The sequence below is a fragment of the Herpailurus yagouaroundi genome, unplaced genomic scaffold (assembly GCF_014898765.1).
Source record: "Herpailurus yagouaroundi ecotype Mexico unplaced genomic scaffold, PumYag 184, whole genome shotgun sequence".
Taxonomy (NCBI): domain Eukaryota; kingdom Metazoa; phylum Chordata; class Mammalia; order Carnivora; family Felidae; genus Herpailurus; species Herpailurus yagouaroundi.
In genome coordinates this window covers 34,113,129-34,133,213 of record NW_024412415.1, presented here as the reverse complement: position 1 = coordinate 34,133,213, position 20,085 = coordinate 34,113,129, and the positions used below count along the sequence as shown (strand labels likewise).

The 20,085-nt window shown below is 50.9% G+C and overlaps 2 protein-coding genes across 13 annotated transcripts in view; one reads left to right on the top strand and one right to left on the bottom strand.

Moving 5' to 3' along the window:
* Positions 1–14,719, top strand: part of LOC121041914 (uncharacterized) — a 67,645-nt gene extending 52,926 nt beyond the window's left edge. For 6 of the 12 annotated variants that reach the window (XR_005795913.1, XR_005795907.1, XR_005795904.1 and 3 more), the window contains one exon: positions 5,997–8,282. Coding sequence is in view for 2 of the 12 variants with exons in the window: in XM_040493111.1 (XP_040349045.1) it covers positions 99–469 (371 nt within the window). In the remaining 10 variants the exon portion in view is untranslated. Of the gene's footprint in view, positions 1–98; positions 1,201–5,996; positions 8,283–9,843; positions 9,888–13,537 lie in introns of those variants that run through there. The other 6 variants (XR_005795906.1, XM_040493112.1, XR_005795910.1 and 3 more) reach the window with 5 other exon arrangements.
* The window catches only part of PAQR5 (progestin and adipoQ receptor family member 5), a 40,290-nt gene continuing 29,040 nt past the window's right edge, over positions 8,836–20,085 (bottom strand). Inside the window, 3 exon segments of the mRNA XM_040493114.1 lie at positions 8,836–9,188; positions 12,699–12,840; positions 15,151–15,247. Of these exon segments, the coding sequence (XP_040349048.1) occupies positions 8,947–9,188; positions 12,699–12,840; positions 15,151–15,247 (481 nt within the window). The 3' untranslated portion in view covers positions 8,836–8,946.

Genomic DNA, 20,085 nt, shown 5'->3' with positions numbered 1-20,085 from the left:
GGCGCATTTCAAACGGGCCAATCAGCGCCCGCCCGCGGGGAAGGGGCGGGGCCTCAGAGGAAGTGACTGCTCTGCCGGAAGTGGCGCTCGTCTCCTAGGCGACCGCGGGAGTGAGGCGCGAGTTGTCTGCGTCTCCGGGCTGCGCTCAGATGTAATGAAGTCCATCCCCTTCCATTTTCCCATGAGGAAACTGAGGGCTTATTTTACTACAGTACAAGAAGTCCAGCGGAAGGGCCAGTCCAGCGTGCATTCAGAGGTCAGCGGGGTTCCCGCACAGGAGTGTCCTATTGTGCGGTGCCCTGCACAGCCAGACTCCGCGTCTGGCTTCCATATCACCACATCATGTTGGCGTCCTCTCCCCCCTTCACGTTTCCTGGGTTCTCCCTCCCTGGTTCCTCCAGCTCTATCTTATACATACATTCTCTTATCAAATTATTTTCTCTTTTATCACATTCTTAACAATGTTTGATCCTGAGCATTGCTAAAAAGAAAACCACTGGCCCAAGATGGAGTCCCTTATGCTATGCCAGGTCACCAAACCGGGGCTTAATATCTTAATATCTTAATGTCTTAATATCACCTAAGTGTAGTTTCTACCCCTCCCATAAACGTACTCTGAACCGGTCAGTCAGGAACTTTCTGGTCCGCACCAATGAGGTAATCTGACGCAGGGGCCCTCTGCGTCTCCCCTCTCCCCTTGCCCCCTACCAAAGGAAGATGAGATGACCTTCCAAATAAGACCCCTGCCCTCCCCGCTTAGGGATGGTGACCTGGCCTGAAACAATCCTGACTTTTACCAGTAACTTCCTTACCCTACCCTCCTTCCTATGGAAGCCTTACATTTTGTATGGCTCCTGGGAGCATCTCTCTGCTTGCTAGATGGGATACTGCCCCATTCATGAATCGCTTAATAAAACCAACTTGATCTTTTAGATTCCTTGGGTGAATTTTTAACAGCCTATAGAGATGAATAAAGTTTGGTCCTCACTCTTGAGGAGCAATGTCCATCCACTCTTTTCTAAGATGAACTAATTCTATCCCATTTCAACATTTGTCACTAACCTCATGACTGTCAAATCTGCATCTACATCTGTGCTCTCATGGGACTCTAGTCCCAGCTCCTCAACCAGACACCAGTTAAATGGACAAAATTTAACATCCTTGGCCCATATTATGTGACATAAAGGTGGTTTTTCCTAATGCTTTTATTGCTTTGTTTGTTGTTAGAGGACAGGTTGGGACCTGTATTATTTAGGAATTAGGCGTGGCCATTTGACTACTTCTTAGTTACCCTGCAATCTGGCGTTGGCCTCAGTCTCTCCATTAGAACTCTTCTCACTGAGACCACCACCTCCTTGATGCTAAATCTAATTGACCCTTCCATGCCCTTCTCTTGGCCTCTCAACAGCACCGAAAATATTTCTCATTCCTCTCTTACTATGTCTTCATTTTCCTCTCCGAGCTCTCTAAGCGCCCCTCTTTCACGGAACTCATTTGTGAGTTCCTTTTTTGTGTGTGCGTAAATGTCGTAGCTTAGGGTTTTGACCTGGTCTCTACTTAGTGAGGACTCTCCTCAGGCACTCCCAACCACTCCTGCGGCTTCACACACCAATCACATTTGTTCTTCTGAGCTCCAGACATTCTCCACTTGGGTGTCCCACAGGCACCTCATACCTAAGGCGCCCTAATCTCTTACCCCGAGCCTGCTCCCCCTCAGTGGATGGGTGACACACCATCTACCCAGCCACCCAAGCCAGAGTCCCAGGTACCATCTTGGACTTCTGCCTCTCCTTCTGTTCCAACATCCACTCACCACATCTTGACAGTTCTACCTACCAAAGAGCCTTCACACCTCTCAAACGCTGTTCTCTATCCCCTTGGCTACTCCTATCATTTGTCTGGATGACTGCAACAGTACTCTAACAGGCTTTCCTGCTGCTGCCTTCCAAACCTGCAGCCCGTTCACCTCTAAACCACAGATCTAGTCATGTCACTCCCCTGTGTAATGCTCGTCACACTGCAGGAGCTCCCCAGCGCCGGACACCCTCACAGGGCCCTGAGGCTCTTCCTCTCCAAGCCCATCCCTTATTATGACCCCCTGCACACACTCCCTCCGCTGACAAGCTCTCCTCCCCGCCTTATTATGCATCCTTATTCTCAGTTCTCAGCAGACCTTCTGCCAACGACTTGCCCCTGGATGCTAGATCCCTACTGTGTACCCCCAGTCCCCTCCACCCTGCCAGCAAGCTGTTGGTTTGCTCCAGAGCGCCCGTCCCGGTTTGCTCACTGTTCCTCTACTAGCTTATCCCCACAGGCTCACTAGGTGGCACTGTTGCACCCTTAGTGCCGCGCCATGGAGGCCCCCTGGTAACTGTCTGGGAGGAATGGATGAATCCATCCCAGTGGAGGACCCAGTTCCATCAAGCCCCACCCCAGCTTTTCTTCAGGCCACTTTCTTCTTTCTCCCTCGCCTCTATCCGTACTAAAGCTCTCTAGCTTGTTTGCTTTAAAATAGAAAATAGAATAAAAACCGTCACCTCACACCTAACACGTTCTTCTCTCTCCCCTGCCTTCCTCTCCCCTCTCCCCCCCTCCCCTCCAACGGGCTCCCCATAGGCAGTAAAAGATTTGCATTTTCCCCTAGAATTAGAGATCCAGACCAGGGGGAAGGGTAAGAGATGGGGAGGGAGTAGAACCCAGAGGCTTCTACCAAAGTCAGGGTTATGGAGGTACATTCTGTATCCAGCAAAATCCACCCTTCTTGGTTGTACCGTGTGCATGGATTTAACAAACACACCATCCTGTAACCACCGCCACCATCACTGCAAAACTTTCTTTGTGCTGCATTTTTGTAGTCCATCACCTTCCTCTACCCCCAGCCCTCGGCAAGCGCTTTTCTGACTTCCTCCCTTAGAGTCTTAACTGTTCCAGAACGTCTCTTCTTTAGCTGGGCAAAATGCTCTGGAGATTCAACGCTTTTGAGTTGCACGTATCGATACCATGTTTCCTTTTTACTGCTAAGTAGTAAATCCCCTGTAGGAATGCATGACAGCTCATCCATCCGCTAGCCCGTTGGACGTTCAGGTCGTTTTCACCTTTAGGCAATTATGAATGAAACTGGTATAATTATTTGCATAAAGGTCTTTATGCAGATAGGGATCTTCATTTCCCTTGGGTGGGATTGCTGGTCTGACGGTAAGTATAACTTTATAAGACACTGCCAAACTGGGCTGGAGGGTCCTATGCAAATCACTGGAGAGAGGCTGACCCTACACGGATGGAAACCAATATGATTAACCCAAACACCCACATGAACAGCTGTGGGAACCTTGTAACAGCCAGTGACCGGAAAGGGCTGAGGTCTAGCGTGTTTGAGGGAAGGTGGTAAAAATGAGGACAGGATGACTGTGATACACCCAACGCTCAATGCGAGGAGCTGTCTCCCTGACCCTCCCTGCTGTTCACACTCAAGAGCTTAGGCTGCATCATCTCACATCCACAGGCCATGCGACTCTCCCCAGGCCATTTGAAAATGAATGGATGTTAATGTTTTACATACTCAAAAGACAATAAAATCAGCAATCTGGGGGAGGGTGGGGTGTTGTAGAATTGATACAAAAAGAAACAAATGATCTGAACCATATTTCAAATGAGTAACATACACATAAAGGGGCCATAACTAAGCCGAGTAATTTAGACTATTGAGACTATATGCCCTCAGGCTCCAGACAAAAAGAACTTGAAACATATATTGGATTCTAATTAGCAAGCCTTTTTGCCGGCGTGGGTTAGTAATTTTGAAATGACATTCTGTACGTTCTAAGATTGAGCAAATAATATATTGTGGATAATGGGAGCCAAGTTTCTCTCTGTTAGAGATGAGAGTTATATACATATCAAAAGGGGGAAGGATGAAAAGTACCTGGGAATTGTTTTTTAAGATTTTATTTTTATTTATTTTTATTTATTTTTTAATTTTTTTTCAACATTTATTTATTTTTGGGACAGAGAGAGACAGAGCATGAACGGGGGAGGGGCAGAGAGAGGGAGACACAGAATCGGAAACAGGCTCCAGGCTCTGAGCCATCAGCCCAGAGCCCGACGCGGGGCTCGAACTCCCGGATCGTGAGATCGTGACCTGGCTGAAGTCAGACGCTTAACCGACTGCGCCACCCAGGCGCCCCAAGATTTTATTTTTAAGTAATATCTACACCCAACATGGGGCTTGAAACTACCATCCCGAGATGGATAGTCACATGCTCTACCAGCTAAGCCAGCCAGATACCCCAGTACCTGGGGATTCTTCATACTACTCAATGTTTTTCCAAATCTGGAAAAAAAAAAAAAAAAGAATGGTTGGACTAGTCTTTTCTTAAACTGCCTTATGTTAAAAAGCACTTGGGGGGCACCTGGGTGGTTCAGTTGGTTAGCTTCCAACTTCAGCTCAGGTTATGATCTCACAGTTCATGAGTTTGAGCCCCGTGTCAGGCTCTGTGCTGACAGCTCAGAGCCTGGAACCTGCTTTGGAGTCTCTCTCTCTCTCTTTCTCTCTCTCTCTGCCCCTCCCCCACTCACACTGTCTCTTTCAATAAATACACATTAAAAAATTTTTTTTAATTACTTGGGGCTTTTGATAAAAATGTAAAACTCTAAGACTACTTTTCCCTCCCAAGGTATGCTGCATCTGTCCATTTGGGCCTGACAATGTGCATTTTGCATCATCAAACACATTTAAAAATTTATTTATTTATTTGTTTATTTTGAGAGAGTGAGCGAGCAAGTGCAAATGGGGAGGAGCAGAGAGAGAGAGAGAGAGAGAGAGAGAGAGAATCCCAAGCAAGCTCCACCCTGTCAGGGTAGAGCCCAATTCAGGGCTGAAACTCAAGAACCATGAGATCATGACAGGCAAAAATCAAGAGTCGAGGCTTAGCCAACTGATCCACCCAGGTGCCCCCATCATCAAACACATTTTTGAAACGCTGGATTAAATTATCTTTGAGGTACGTTGTTCCATGCTCTACAGGAGGCATGAATTAAGCCAATTTTAGAAATTTGTTGCCCAGAGTGAAGAGAATGGGGGTAACGACTCTCTATTTGCCTGAAATATATTTATTACAGAGTTGAAGCATTCATACAAGTACCAAGAGCCCATAGGAAAGCCTCTTGGACAATCTCCTGGGAAGAACATGCAGGAGAAATCCCAGAATTCTTTGAAAGCCAAGTGATCCATACATTATCTAGAGTTACACATTTCAGGAATAAGTGGCTTGATTTCCATCCTTCCAATAGGACCAAGTGCCTACTGGTCTGGGGGCCTTTGCCCATACACCATCTGACCTGAAACACCTACCCCACCACACACTGGCAGGGCTGGCCCCTTCCTGCCCACCAAGGCTCTCGTCAAACGTCAACTTCTCAGAATGGCCATCCAATCTCACCTGCCCTATCCCACCCATTTCTATATCTTCACCAGGCTTCTCTTCTTTATAGCACTTACCGTTATCTGAATTTATCTATCTTTCCCTACTGACAGTCACAAGATTCACTCCATGCAGGAGTGTTCATTCCATATACACCAGGCACAAAATAAACATTCATTGAATGATTTAGCAATGTACACATGTACAGGAATCTATTTCTTAAATTTTTTAAGTTTGTATATTTATTTTGAGAGAGAGAGAGAGACAGTGAGTACACAAGCAGGGGAGGGGCAGAGAGACAGAGACAGAGAGAGAGAGAGAGAGAGAGAATCCCAAGCAGGCTCCACACCATCAGTGCAGAACCCGATGCAGGGCTTGAACTCACAAATCATGAGATCATGACCTGAGCCGAGATCAAGAATCAGACGCTCACCCAACTGCACTCCCCAGGCGCCCCAGGAATCAATTTCTTATGATGAACAAACATGTTTACAGTGTGGTAGGTGAAACATAACCAAATCAAGTGGGAAACAGGCCTTTATTATAATAAAGTTTATTTTTTTTCCTCCCATACAGTTTAAGAAAACCAGACATCAGTGTAAGTTGGAGGAACAGCTGTGTTCAGAAATGGGTCTTTGCCTTTTCATCCAATGGATTGTTGACCAGAAAATCAGAGGCTGGCATTCAACTAATATGTGATAAAGAGTTGTTATACAGTGTGACTAGGTGTTTCATATAGTACCATGGCCAAACAAATTTGGGACACAGCAGAGCCAAATGAAGGGTCTCTCCGACACATCTGATCACCCTGATCCACTGCCCCTTGCCTTCCGTAGAACTTCTCACGTGAGCTGAGCTCCACAACAAACACTTTAAGACGGCAGCAGGTCAAACAGGTCACTTTGTACTCAAATGGTTTCCTAAAACCTCCCACTTCTCATTCCAGTCGGTGACAGATTCGTTGCTCTCTAGAAACCGAGCAATGGAAAGCAAAGCTATGATGAGCGAAGGACAAGGCGGTTAGCTAAACGGCCTCATTCGAGTACATTCAAGTTTTATCACCACCGTGGCATCTGGGAAATTTGGGGGGCAGTGTTTCTCATGCAGGGGGAGGAAGAAGAGGGTCATCCCATTAGGAGTTTGTCACCCCCCACAAAATCCTCTTTGAGATCGTGCGGTGGCGAGCATTGCTACCGATGGGAGTATGGCACATTTCCAAGGTGTATTGAGACAATAAAAACCTGAGGGCCGCTACATGAAAAGACACCTTCCCAGTGAGCTCTCCAGCTCACCCACTGCCAACCTTTTTGCCTTTCCTTTTTGACTTTGGCTTAAGCAAACCCACATTACACTTAATACCTAATGGTAATTAATATTTTTGAACCCACTGTCTGTATCTAGAAGCTTCCAAATCAGCCCATTGCAAACTGTCATCCAATTTTAATTGGTAACACTGTCCAAATGTATACAGTGGGACTGAGTTTGCCAAACGTATAAAAACATTATGAAACACCGGTCTTCTTTCGTTGATGTAACATTTTCTTTCCCATCATTAAGGATGGCGAAAAAGTCACATCACCCAAAATTAAATAATCTGAAGGTCCTTCAAATTAATCACCTATAACTTTCAACTATTTCTGAACTAAACAAACATTTTCCTCTCCCTAAACAAAAGAGATGTTAAAGAGCTTCATGTCTTTGGCACCTGCTAGAATAGGGTATTTAAACTCTGTGCCTTTTTGCAGCATAAAATTGAAGTTATAGCAAGGCGAAACGGGTGCCCACAGACCCTGCTGGAGTAAAATTCCACTAGGAGTGTCAGATTATCGCCCCAAACCAAATTTTGTCATGCAGCGGGCAATTAATGTACCAAAAATTTACCAGCCCATATAATTTTATCAGTCTACCTTTCCCCAGAGGAAGTAAATAAACAGTAAAACTAATGAAATCATATTTCTTGACCACTCTGAGCCAATATAAATTTTTACTTGTCCTCAGAGGGTTGGACGATGAGCTATTCGTGAGGCCATTCAAGTTTCTGGGCCAGTTACCACAGAGGCAGTATTCTAAGTTTTGAGGGTGTTCCTGAGTCAGCAAAGAGGATCCTGCTTTGTGATGGACAGCCCCTCAAGTCATTAGCAAGTGCAAATCAGGGGTTGATGGGCATCTGCTACAGCTTTGCATCAGCATTTCTGAACTCTCTGAAAACAGCACGAAATAGTAAACTTTAACTCCTAAGGCCACAGATGAGAAAATGCTCAGTGTGCTACTCTTGTGCAGAGTAGACAGCAGAGGATACATCCTTAGGTGGTGAGTTGCTGAAAATTAGGTCAACTGCAACAAAGCTGAGAGGCCCAGTGCCTTCTGGAACTCATGACGCCAGCATTTTTCCCATTTGGCCTGTGGCCCTTCTGCATTAGGATCACCTGGGGACTTCCTCAGATTCAGGGCAAATCTCCTCCAAAAGACCTACATCTTCAACTACTAACACAGAATCCCCTGATTTGGCCTGGGAATCCGCACTGGTCGCCAACTCACCAAATGTGTCTGATTCGCAGCAAAGCTTGAGGATCACTGTAGTTGACCAACCCTTTACAAGGTCTTTGACATCCTCTGCCCAGGAACACTAAACTTTGCAGCACCTTTGAAATGCTGAAGCAATATTAAATGGATAGCATCCCCAAATAGAGCCATGCCATTGGTTCACACAGTGACAGATGAGCACAGCCAACTGGAATTAGCTCAGCCGGCTCCCATGCCTCACACATTTGACCTGCACTGCATAACACTTTGCAGCATCGAATCGGCAACGAGAAAACAGAACAGAACAGAACACAGACACCCAGCCATGTGGCCTTCAGAGAAAATCCAAATCCACGTGACATGGGAATTGGCACTTTAAGGCACAACAGACTTGTGGGAAAGAGGACTCTTCTGTTCATTCATTCAGTCCCTTCACTAGGTGGGGAAAGGAAGAAGCCCCCTCCCCAAAGCAGGTCTCTTCATCCTGAAGTGTCTCCCCAGTCCCCAGGGCTCCCACAGACCCAGCTTCCTCTTACTCCACCCCCTCCACACACCCCGCTGATCTTTCTGGCTCATTCTCCTCCCACCGTGGAGGTCTTGGCAGGAGCTGTGCCATGTGGGACTCAACAAATGAAGCAGGGTCCGTTTTCAAAGGGTAACACTACAAGAGTAGTAAAGCTTCATCCGGCCACTTAATAGGAAGGCTTCTAACTGCCTTATTTTAAATAAATTTAAGACGTAATGAACTATTAAGGATTCGCCTGAACAAGGACTTACTTGAACCCATCTTCCCCTTTTAAAGATCACAATTATAGAATAAGTGCACATTGAGAGACATTTCCCCAGTTAAATACCTTATTGACACGAACGCACTCAAAAATGCCAAGACGTCAACCACCGTGAATATTTTAGACCTTGGTAAACAGGTACCACTAGGCACTTATGGTGCTTAGGAGGTTGTAGCTTAATGTTGACATCTGGCATGAAAAGCTTATGGTCTGAATCATGTTTCTTTTTTATGTAATTCTGGCTCGGGAATCCGATACAGAGCAGCTGAGAAATAAATTATGTTGCTGAGGCTGAAGATGAGGCACAGAAGTACAGCTCCAGCTATCTGAGGGAAAGACAGGGGCCTGGAGTTGGCCAGGAGCCATTCCCTCCTCAGAGTCTTGTCCAGAACAATGGCTTCCATCTGCAGGTGTGTGGCCAGGATCACACACACGTGGAACAGCTGGTGACTGTGACCTACGGTGAACACAGAAAAGGCTGCCAGGATCAGCAACAAAAAACGAACAGGGGCCCCTGGGTGGCACAGTTGGTCAAGCTTCCAACTCTTGATTTCAACTCAGGTCATGATCTCAGTTTGTGAGTTCGAGCCCCGCATTGGGTTCTGCGCTGACAGGGCAGAGCCTGCTGGGGATTCTCTCTGTCTCCCTCTCTCTCTGCCCCTCCTGTATCTCTCTCTCTCTCTCTCTCTCTCTCTCTCTCTCAAAATCAATAAACTTTTTTTTTTTTTAAAGGAATAGACTGCTGATACTGTTCCATGGTGTATAGGCTAAAAACATTATGCTGGGTAAAGAAGCTAGACACAAGGGACCACATATTGTCAGAATCCATTTATATCAAATGTCCAGGAAAGGCAAATCCACAGACACAAAGTAGGTTAGTGGTTTCTTCAGGCAGGGGGTAGGAATCAGGATTAATAAGACATGGGCAGGAGGGATCTTACTGGGGTGATGATCATGTTCTAAAACTCATTTGCGATGATGGGGATTCAATTTGGGGGGTTAACTAAAAAGATCACTGAATTGTATCCTTGAAATCAGGGAACCATGTGATACGTAAAATATGCCTCAATGCATTTATTTGTTTTTTAAATGTTCATTTATTTTTGAGACAGCATAAGCAGGGGAAAGGCAGAGAGAGAGGAAGACAGAGAATCCCAAGCAGGTTCCTCACTGACAGCACAGAGCCCTACAAGGGGCCTGAAATCGCGAACCATGAAATTGTGACCTGAGCCGAAACCAAGATTCTGATGCTCAACCAACTGAGCCACCCAGGCGCCCCAACATTTTTTTTTTAATGCAGTGTGAGAAAAATTAAAAGGCCCGAGTACATTTTTTCAACTTGTCCACCAGTCCTGTTTTTCACGTGAAGTCTGGCATCATGTTCTCCCAAAGTTCACCTCTTCAGAGCCGGCACTCATCAGCTCCAATTCTGAGGCCAGCGGAGAAGCCAACCAGACTTTCTATTGGCCAGTTACAAGGTAGCCCTCTCCTTACTGCTGGTTAATCCCAGACATGACCAGGGGCTCTTCCTCCCTGATGACCTTCAGGACCTTGGCTCACCAGCTATGTGTCCACAGAGGGGAGGACCCAGCAGAGGGGGGTGGTAGTGGGCGGGAACATGCTGAGTTGGTAGTGATGGGAAAAAGAGTCCATTGCCCAGGGCCGAGGACTATTTGTGGGACAACCCTCAGAAATCAGACGATGAGAACAAAGACCGCATGTGTCATGGGCTGAGCTGTGTCTCCCTTCCCCCATTTCCAAATGTTGAAGTCCCAATGCCCAGTACCTCAGAATGTGACCGTATCTGGAGACAGGATCTTTTATTATTTTAAGTTTATATATTTATTTTGAGAGAGAGAGGGGGAGGGGCAGAGAGAGAGAGAGAGAGGGAGAGAGAGAAAATCCCAAGCAGGCTCCGTGCCGTTGACAGCAGTGAGCCTGATGTGGGGCTTGAACTCACGAACCACAAGATCATGACCTGACACTCAACTGACCGAGCCACCCAGGTGCCCTGTGACTGGTACCCTTCTAAGAGGAGGAAGTTAGGACCTGGGCATGAATGTACACAGAGGAAAGACCACATGAGGAGAGACAGAGAAGACGGCCGTCTGCAAGCCAGGGAGAGAGCCAGGAGAGAGACGGACCCAGCCCACCCCTTGGTCTCAGCCTCCAAAATTATGAGAAAATGCATTTCTGTTGTTTAAGCCACTCAGTCTGGGATTCTTTGTTATGGCAGTCCTAGCAAACACATACGACACAAGAGTTAAGGATTCTCTTTCATTAAAAGAGAGAGAGAGAGATTCCCGCAATCTGGCTGGACAGGAATATGGAGGAACTTCCTACGGGCAGGGCCAGCGCTAACCAGTTAGCACTCTGCCCCACGTCGGAGAGGGAATCCCACATCTGGCAGACCCCATTATTGTGGGACGGATCATTTTCCAAACCCGTTGTTAATGACCTGTCATTAACAGTTGTCTGGCAAATATCCGGCCAATGGAGGGGTGTCTCTGGGTTCTGTTCCCCTAGGCCCAAGAGAATGGGATTAAAAGTGAATAAATGAGGGGCGCCTGGGTGGCGCAGTCGGTTAAGCGTCCGACTTCAGCCAGGTCACGATCTCGCGGTCCGGGAGTTCGAGCCCCGCGTCAGGCTCTGGGCTGATGGCTCGGAGCCTGGAGCCTGTTTCCGATTCTGTGTCTCCTTCTCTCTCTGCCCCTCCCCCGTTCATGCTCTGTCTCTCTCTGTCCCAAAAATAAATAAACGTTGAAAAAAAAAATTTAAAAAAAAAAGTGAATAAATGAAATGTTATTAAGACACCAGGGAGTTGGTAAAACAAGGCCAGGGCTATTTTTTCCTGCAGTCCCCGGACTTCATTTACAACCACCGATACTTTGTCTAGGTGGGGCTCGGGAGGTGGACAGGGCTCCTGTAGACAAGTTCCAACTCCGTGGCCCTCTCGTCTCCCCCGCCCCCTCACCTTTTTGTTTGAAATTTGCCCTCCAAGCATTTTGGTCCTTGGCATCCCTTCTGGTAGGACAGAATTGAAGTAAAGGAGATGAAGCTCTTTTCAGAGCCAATAAAGCAAATCTGGCCACATGTCTTAGGTGGGAGCAGATGAAAAAAATCACTGGAGAAATGGGCTTGGGGAGAACCAGGGTCCCTGCCCACCATTTAAGGATAAGGGCTGACCCTTGAACCCCCATGACAGTGTATCTAGGGAGCTCTCATCTCAAGGAGTCCTCAGCGTCACCAGAAGTGGCCCAAGGGTCCCTCCTCCAGCCAGTGCCCGTGTCAGGCTCTGTCACTTCCCTAGACAGAGAGGGAAGGCACTCTCCCAGCAGGTAGAAGTCCTCTGGCTCTGACAGCTCCTCTCCAGCACATCACTTCTCTAACGGCGGTGAGCTCAGGTTCCCCTGGAGAGTCACCCAGCCTCTGAGTGAGACACCCCGAGCTTCTGGTTCAGGATGTCCGGGGGCCTGAGAATCTGAGAATTCCCAGATCATGCTAAATGCTGATGCTCCAGGGGCCACACCTGAGAACCAAGACTCCTGGCCCCACTGCAGCCACCTGAACGAGACGAAGACACGCTCCCCTCCTTGGCACAGCCCCCGCCACCTGTCAGCCTCGGGGCCATCCGCACTCGGTCTGTCTTGTTCCTCTCCAGGGCTGCCCTCGACGTCCATTTAATCCTGGGATTTCATCTTTGGGGTAATAACGGGACTCCCTAGGCCCCGTAGCCCACAGGAATGCCTTAGAATCCTAGATGCGCCTGCTCTCCATCCTCCCATCCTCCCTGGCCATTTGCCGGCTACGTACATCCTGGCCTCCACTGCCTGACGGTTTCACTTCCCCTGGCCTGCTCCCAGAGAAGCCCCTGGGGAGTTGCGTCTCTCCATGCCCGTTTCCCCTTCGAGACCGCGGGCACTGGCGTCCTGGTGGCAGGGAGACAACGGGGCCGCCGCGCACTCACCGATGTAGTCGAAGCGGCCAGGCGCCAGGCGCTCTGGCAGGTGTGCGGAGTAGAAGAAAGAGGCCAGGAGGGTCATGGCCGTGTGCCTCTGGTGGCACAAGGCGGCTTCATTCTGCGCACCGTCCCCCGAAAGCAGGAACAGCTGCAGGGATTCAGAGGAACATCAGGTCTCGAGAGGAGGCCCCCTTCCTTCTCCTCACCCGAAGCCATCTCTGCACACGCGTGCGGGCGGGCCCCACGGGCCAAGGCCCTCACCTCCTTGGTCTGTGGCTTGGAAGGGGAACTCTCAGGGACCGTGGGAGCAGAATTCCTATTCCTTTTTTTTTTTTAATATCAAAAAAAATTTTTTTAGGTTTATTGAGAGAGAGAGAGAGAGAGAGAGTGTGTGCAGGGGAGGGGCAGAGAGAAAGGGAGAAAGAGAATCCCAAGCAGGCTCCGCACTGTTAGCACAGAGCCCAACGCGGGGCTCAAAGTCACAAACTGCGAGATTATGACCTGGGCCGAAATCAAGAGTCGGACGGACGCTTAACTGACTGTGGCACCGAGGTGCCCCTTAATATTTTTTTTAATGCTTATTCATTTTTGTGTGAGAGAGAGAGCGCAAATAGGGGAGGGGCAGAGAGAGAGAGAGAGACCCAGAATCCGAAGCAGGCTCCCAGGCTCTGAGCTGTCAGCACAGAGCCCGAACCGGGGCTCGAACTCACAAACCACGAGGTTATGACCTGAGCCGAAGTCAGATGCTTAACCAACTGAGCCACCCAGGCTCCCCCATAATTCTGACTGTGATCTTTTGAGAGACCCAAGGCAACTGTATTTTATTTTATTTTTTCTCCCCGCAGGGCAGCTGTATTTTAATCCTCCAAACGTCCATAAAGCCTTTTGAGTTAATTACGGAAGAAAAGGAAAGAAATCGAGGAAAAGGAAAAGAAAAATCCTACTAGATCTATTTGCTACTCTTTTGGGGGTAAAATGTAAGTATAGTAAAAAGTGGTCTAGTCACCCTTGAACTCACTTCTCACCAGCGCATCCCCGGATTTCAAGCTCCTAATTAAGGCTTTAAAGCCTAGAAATCCCTGGAAGGCCTTTCTGAGTCATCAAAACGTGTTAATTACAGCCATTATCCTGTTTGAGAGCTAAGTATAGTTTTTGTATTACCGTTATAATGACAGCAGCCATCACTTACCTAGGGCACTAAGCCAGCCTTTTATTTGCACAATTTCATCACAGCCTCAACAACTACCAAAACATCCCACTTCGCCGATGAGGAAGCTGGGCCAGAGGGTGACTTGCAGACCACTAATCAGCAGTGAAGTCAGGCTGTGGATCCAGGCAGGCTGATTCCAGAACCGGTGCTCGTCAACCTCCCCGCTGGCGATCAGACCTCCCGGCCCCTCCTCCGCCCCGTGTCTGACTCAGCTGGTGCTCCTAATAACGCAGACCTGTGCTATGCGATTTGGTGGCATGTGGGAACGGCTTGCTCTGCTCTGGTTTCCTATGGGTGTTCTGTGTCGTGGAGGAAGGAGTCAGGGGAATGGGCCGCACCCACGCCTCTGGGTCTCCCCCCCCGCCCATCCCAGGCTCACACAGGTGGCACCGGCTCTGGCCCTCCCCTTCGGTCCCTGACTTGCGCATCAAACTTCAAGCTGCCCCTGGGAGGGAAACTCCACTCACTGGGTGCAGGCCCTCGGGCGGGCATCTGCTGATTTGATTAAACCCCTCTACCCCTCTGTGCGGGAGAGGATGTCAGCCTCATTAACAGATGAGGAAACTGAGGCTCAGAGAGATCAGGTGCATTCCCTAAGGTCACAGAGCCAGTGCGCGCTGGGATTTGAACTCAGGTCCATCCGATTTGTGAGTGCCTCTCCCCTTTCTTGTGTCCCTCCTACACCCCCTTCCTTCATGTTCTCCAATTCCCATCTATCTTACGACCTTCATTTATCCTTTCTCCTTCGCTGCTAGTATGTCGGTTGATGATAATACAGAATAAATGCATTTATTGGCCACTTGCCACGAGCCAGCGATCTCATGTAATCTTCCCCGCAGTCTGATGAAAGCAGGTGTTATTACCATGCCCATTTTACAGAGGGGGACATCAAGGCACAGAGATGGTACCTAACTGGCCCAAAGTCTTACAGCGAGTACGTATTAGAGATTTGCCTCCAGAGCCTGCTTTCCTGGTCGCCGCACTAAACCCCAGGCTGCCCTCCCTTCCCAGCCCTCCACGACTGCGTCTGAGCCCCCAGTCAGTGCTGGCCATTGATGCATCCCCTGTGGTTTGCCAGGGCCTTCATTCTCCTGCTGTGTCCTAACTACTAAGGGAGCCCCTGGGTCGTGGCTCCCACGTCCGTCCCTCGCAGCGACCAGCATGGCGCTCCGAGCCCCAGGAGCTCAGGAAACAATAGATTCCCTGGTGTTGCCAACAGGCAGAGAAAAGACGGAGCCGGGCCCTTACCCTGTAGAAGATGGGAAGGGAGTCCCAGGTGTAGGGATAAGCAAAGGCAAGGACGCGAAGCATCTTGCAGAGCCCGGGCCTCTGGACTTCAAGAAACCTAAAGCGGGGAAGGAAAGGGGGAAGACGTTGGACCGAAAACGGTTTCCGTGAATGACACACGTGCACGCACATGACAAATTACTGAGGGCAGGTCGTCCGCAGAAGAGAAGTCTTTTTGTACAACCTCCTCCGGAGGCCAGTGGCTCCCCCCCGACGGGCCTCTTCCACTTCTCCCAGCCCGACGGGAGTGACTCTGCCTTCGAGGAGAAAGGGTCTCAGGGGAAACCATCTCCTGGGGCCGCATCGTGAGGGGCAACGGTGTCCAAAGAAGCCAGGGAGGAGGTATTGGGCTGGGAAGGCCCTCTGGGAGGCAAGTTGTCGAACTGCCAAAGGGCCTTTTAGAAGTCCAGCAGCAACCAGGGTGGGCAGACGTGGGGGCATGGAGGGCCCCCAGCCCAGGCTCCGGGGGGCGAGCACGGCTGTGAAGGAGCCGATGTCAGCTGCCCCGGGTGCGTGCTGTGCCAAAGCCCTTGGTTTGGTGAAGTCTTTAATGACTTTGAGAGACTTCCGGAATACTCGGTACCACACGCAGGGACGCTGGCCTGGGGAAACCGAGTAAACGTGGCCTTTCCCCCTCGTTCAGCAACACCCCGACCCGCCTCCAGTCCCAAGAGGAAGCCAACGTTAAAATAGGCGGTGCTGACCGTGGCAAAGGCAGGTAGGTCCTCCTGGACAGAACGCGATGGGGCCTCTGCTGGCTCGGGGCCGGCAGCCCAGGGTGTGGGGACTCTGGCAGCACAGATGATAGGCTGGACGCTGGGAGGACGTGAGAGGAGCGAGAAGAATGTCCACACAAAACCAGAGCCCTGAACTGGGGCTCAGGCGAGGGAGTCCCGGGCCAGGGGGCTGTCGAGGCAGGGTGGCAGGGCAGGACCCCGCTTGGGTACCGCTGGGTATCAGTTGGGGGGGGGGCGGGGCCCTCCCTCGGTGCCCCCAGGGCTGCAGGGCGAGGCCAGAGGTCCCCACAAAGGTGGGGTGCAGAGTCAGGGCGCCAGGGTTGGTGGAGTGGCCGTCCCGGTGCAGCCAGTGAGGCAGTGGAGGCATTTGGCCCCTCTCAGCCCTTCCTGACGGTCCTGCCCCTCTTCACGCTCTCTGGCGAGAATGGAGTCTGGTCCCCAGACCCCCCAGTCCCAGCCCACAAGCCTGCCCTCTGCTCCACCAAACGCAATCTGCCTCTCTGCTCAGCCCGCGCCCATCTCCCCACTCAGCCAGGTTCTTCCTGTCGCCACAGGCTGGTGCCATCACCTGTCACCTGCTGTCCCCCTGGCTGCTGTGTCGTGTCTAGCCCTCAGGAATGCCAAGCACGAGGATCCCTGCTCCAGAATAAGAGGCAGAGAAGCCCCACAGCCTCCAGCGACGGGCTCCGACTGCTCTCAAGCCACGGCAGCACGCGTCCCCTTTCCTGACCCTGTCCTACATCAGACAAGCGCATGGCGGGCGCAGGGTAGAGAAGGAAGACAAGCTCCAGGAAAAGGAGGGAAAAAAACAAGGGACAGCAACTTACGTCCCCCCGCAAACAGGAACCCCAGCCTTGGGAGTAAACCGCCGACCCTGGGAGAGGGGATTTCACATGCAGTTTCTGACCTGGACACCCTGGGTTCGAATCCTGCCTCTGCCCTTCATGATCATGTGACCCCGGCAGGTGAGGTAACCTCTGCGCCCCTCCGAATCCTCGCGTGTGACACAGGGCCGACAACCCTACCCCCTCACGGGCTTGTTGCAAGCACCTGACGAGATGACACTTACGAGGGAGCTTACTCACATCACAGAGGAACACTCACGAAATGGAAGCTTTTACTAAAATGTGTGTCGTGGGATTCATTCTCTCCCCGCCCCCATCTTATAGCTACGCCGTAAGGAAAAGGGGCACAGGCAGGTTCTGGGTGATTTGCCTAGAGTCGGAGGAGCTGGTAAGAGGCAAAGCTAGGACTGAGACCCTGGGCCGTCTGGCTTCCACGTTTCACACCGCCGCCCCTCCGGCAGGCTGAGCAGGCCTCAGACCACAACCCAGCCTCCATCCTTGCCTGTACCCTCTGCCCCAGGGAGCAGCTGGGACACACGCCCACTGCCCCAACAGCCAGAGTCCATCTCAATAGCATTCGCGGTCTCCTGGCAAACCCGACCGCACGCCCGCTCCCTCCTGCCCCGTGCACGGCACGGCCTATCCTTCCTGAGTTAGGAGAGGCTCGCCATTAAATGCTCTTTATGGCTCACCATAAAGCACGCTCTTTCTGTGACCACTTACACAGGAGGAAAGCTGGCTGTGGCCGGCGAGGGCCATCCCCCAAACCATGGACTTCCCGTGACTTGAGACAACATTTCGCCCGGCCTGATAAAGTGCTTTCCCGGGGGCAAACGAACCAGCCTCTCCAGCTGCAAAGCCGAGTCTACAGGGAGAAAAAAAAAGGGAGAAAAAGCAGAGCAGAAGAGAGCAACAGAGAATAAAAGGCAGAAGGGCCAGCAGCCACAGACAGGGGCCTCCCACTACTAAGGTGCAGTTCCACGTTTAGCCACAGGGTGTCGCTCCATCCAGAGATTCCCGGAAGGAGGGGTGGGAGCCACAGAATCCTCCGAAAGCACCGGATGCCCCACCTGGTCTCCAAAGCCCCACCTGGTCAGACAGTCCCTACACCACAGAGTTGACAGGCCAGTTTACAGGGAGTCAGGCCTCGGCTGCCTAGAACCAGGTTGGCAGGCAACACTGGATTTTTTTTGGCGGAAGCCTTTATCAGGAGAGGGTCGATAGGATACCAGTCTGTTCTAACACCTGATAAATCTTGTTGCAACAAAGCCAGCAGGATTTGCAAGCAAGTTCTGGAACGGGTGCTTGAAACGGGTGGGCTTTTGGAAACGTTCTATCGCAGAGGTCGTGTGCGTGTATGTGTGTGCGTTGTGGTTACAGCTGTTCTGTTGTGGGAGTGACATCACAGGAATGCGGACGTTTCTGCATGCTGGCCCCCGGCCCCGGTAGCACTGTCATCTGGCTGAGCCCTCCGACCTCCAGAGGTGTCTGAGAACCACTCACTGCTGAGCCTCCTGCCTCCAGCTCTGACCTCCAAACCCTCTCCTGGGCCTTCTCTGTGCCCCTCTTGGCTGCCACAGTACCAAAGCCACAGGATGGCTCTCCCGGTGCAGCTCACTTTCCGTCCGGGATGAAAAGTCACCCCTCTCCCTCACAGCACTGCCCATAGGGCATTCCACTGAGCAAGTATCTGTCCAAAAAGCCGACTGCTGGGGGCCTTGGATGCGTGGATAAAAAGTACCTACAGGGACTTGTAACATACAGCAAACTCTGTGGGACCAACGTGCCTTAAGGGAGTGAGGACACCTTTCTGGGCTTCTGGATGGTCAGCAGGATGAGCAAGCGAGGTCTCTGTCACCCCACTTTGTTCCAAGAGCCACATAGAGATCACGCATTCTCCCATCTCCTTTCTCAAGTGCTACCGAGGAAGAAAGCAGTTTTCTGGAATATTCATTTGAACAAGAGGCCATGATCATAGGGACCAGAAACCCAGTCAGGGGAGCCCCCGGTTCTCTACGTGGAGATTTACCTTAAAGACATGCACTGTAATGGAATGAATGCCACTTAGACCGTGATACTCCGGTAAGCACGGAAATAACTAAAAACTACTCGCGAGGTTCACGGTCTACTTCCTGCCCGGGGAAGACGACGGTGGTTCTCTGCCACTCCTGGCCACGCCGTGGACTGATGGCGCAGGAGGCCAAGGTCGGGTGGGCTTGGGGGAGGGGGAAGGCAAGGAAAGAAATCTTGGAAAAGACTCCGAAGCTCCGGCATTGTAGAACATCCGAACCAGAGAGGACCCAGAAACATCCTCTCAGATGCCCTTGCTTGTATGGACACTGGAGCCAGAGGCCACACGGCAAGTCTGTGAAATCGGGGCCTCCGGGGGGCCCTGGCCCTCCTCTCCACCTGCTTCTCCTGAAGTTAATAGGGGCTGAGTCACCCCCCGCCCTGGGCACAAGTCCTCTTTCTTGCTCCTCAGACACTGAAGACCAAGAAGGAAATGAAAAGGAGGACCAGGTGAGAAGGGAGCCCAAAGGGCCCTCAGATGGGGCATCCCACCCTGTCTGTGGGCCCCTTTCTCTCTCTTCCAGCACCACCTTCCTCCCATCCCCACGGCAGCAGCTGCTACCACACCAGGAAGCCCCTCAGCTCCGAAGTGGAGTCCATGGAACTGGCCTCCTACAAAGATCACTGTCCTTCACGAGCACAGGGCCAGTCCTCAGAAGGACACGGGGGGCACCTCAGATCCTGGCAGCTGCTGAGACCCTCTCCAGCCACTCTCCTCCTTCCAGCTGTGCAGGCAACTTCCGGCGACTCCTTGCTGCCTCCCAGTACTATCCTCTCTGGCCCCCTCACCCTATCCAGGCCGTTCACTCCGTCCAAGAGGCCCATCCCCCATCTCCAGCTAATACTCAGTCCCAGTACCATTTTGCAGAACTCTGTGTATCCAAGCAGGTGTCATCTTATATTCTCAGTGTTCATGTTGCCTTCTGTAATGCTATACTCTAAATTCCATTTCCTCTGGCCGTTAGAGGAAATGATGAGTCCGCCTGGCCTTGGCGGGGGTCTGCAGTCTGCTTCAACCACCGCACTGGGTGCTCTCTGAGCGTAAGGACTGTGCCTTTCTCCTCCTGGTATTCCCAGATCTTAACATGATGCCTGGAGTAGGGCAAGCATTTAAGGAATGTTGGGTGGTTGGTTGGTTGGCCGGCTGGCTGGCTGGATGAATGGGTGAATGGATGGATGGACTGATAGATGCATGGACGGATGGACTAGTAGGGGGTAGATGGGTAGTGGATGGATGGTTGGGT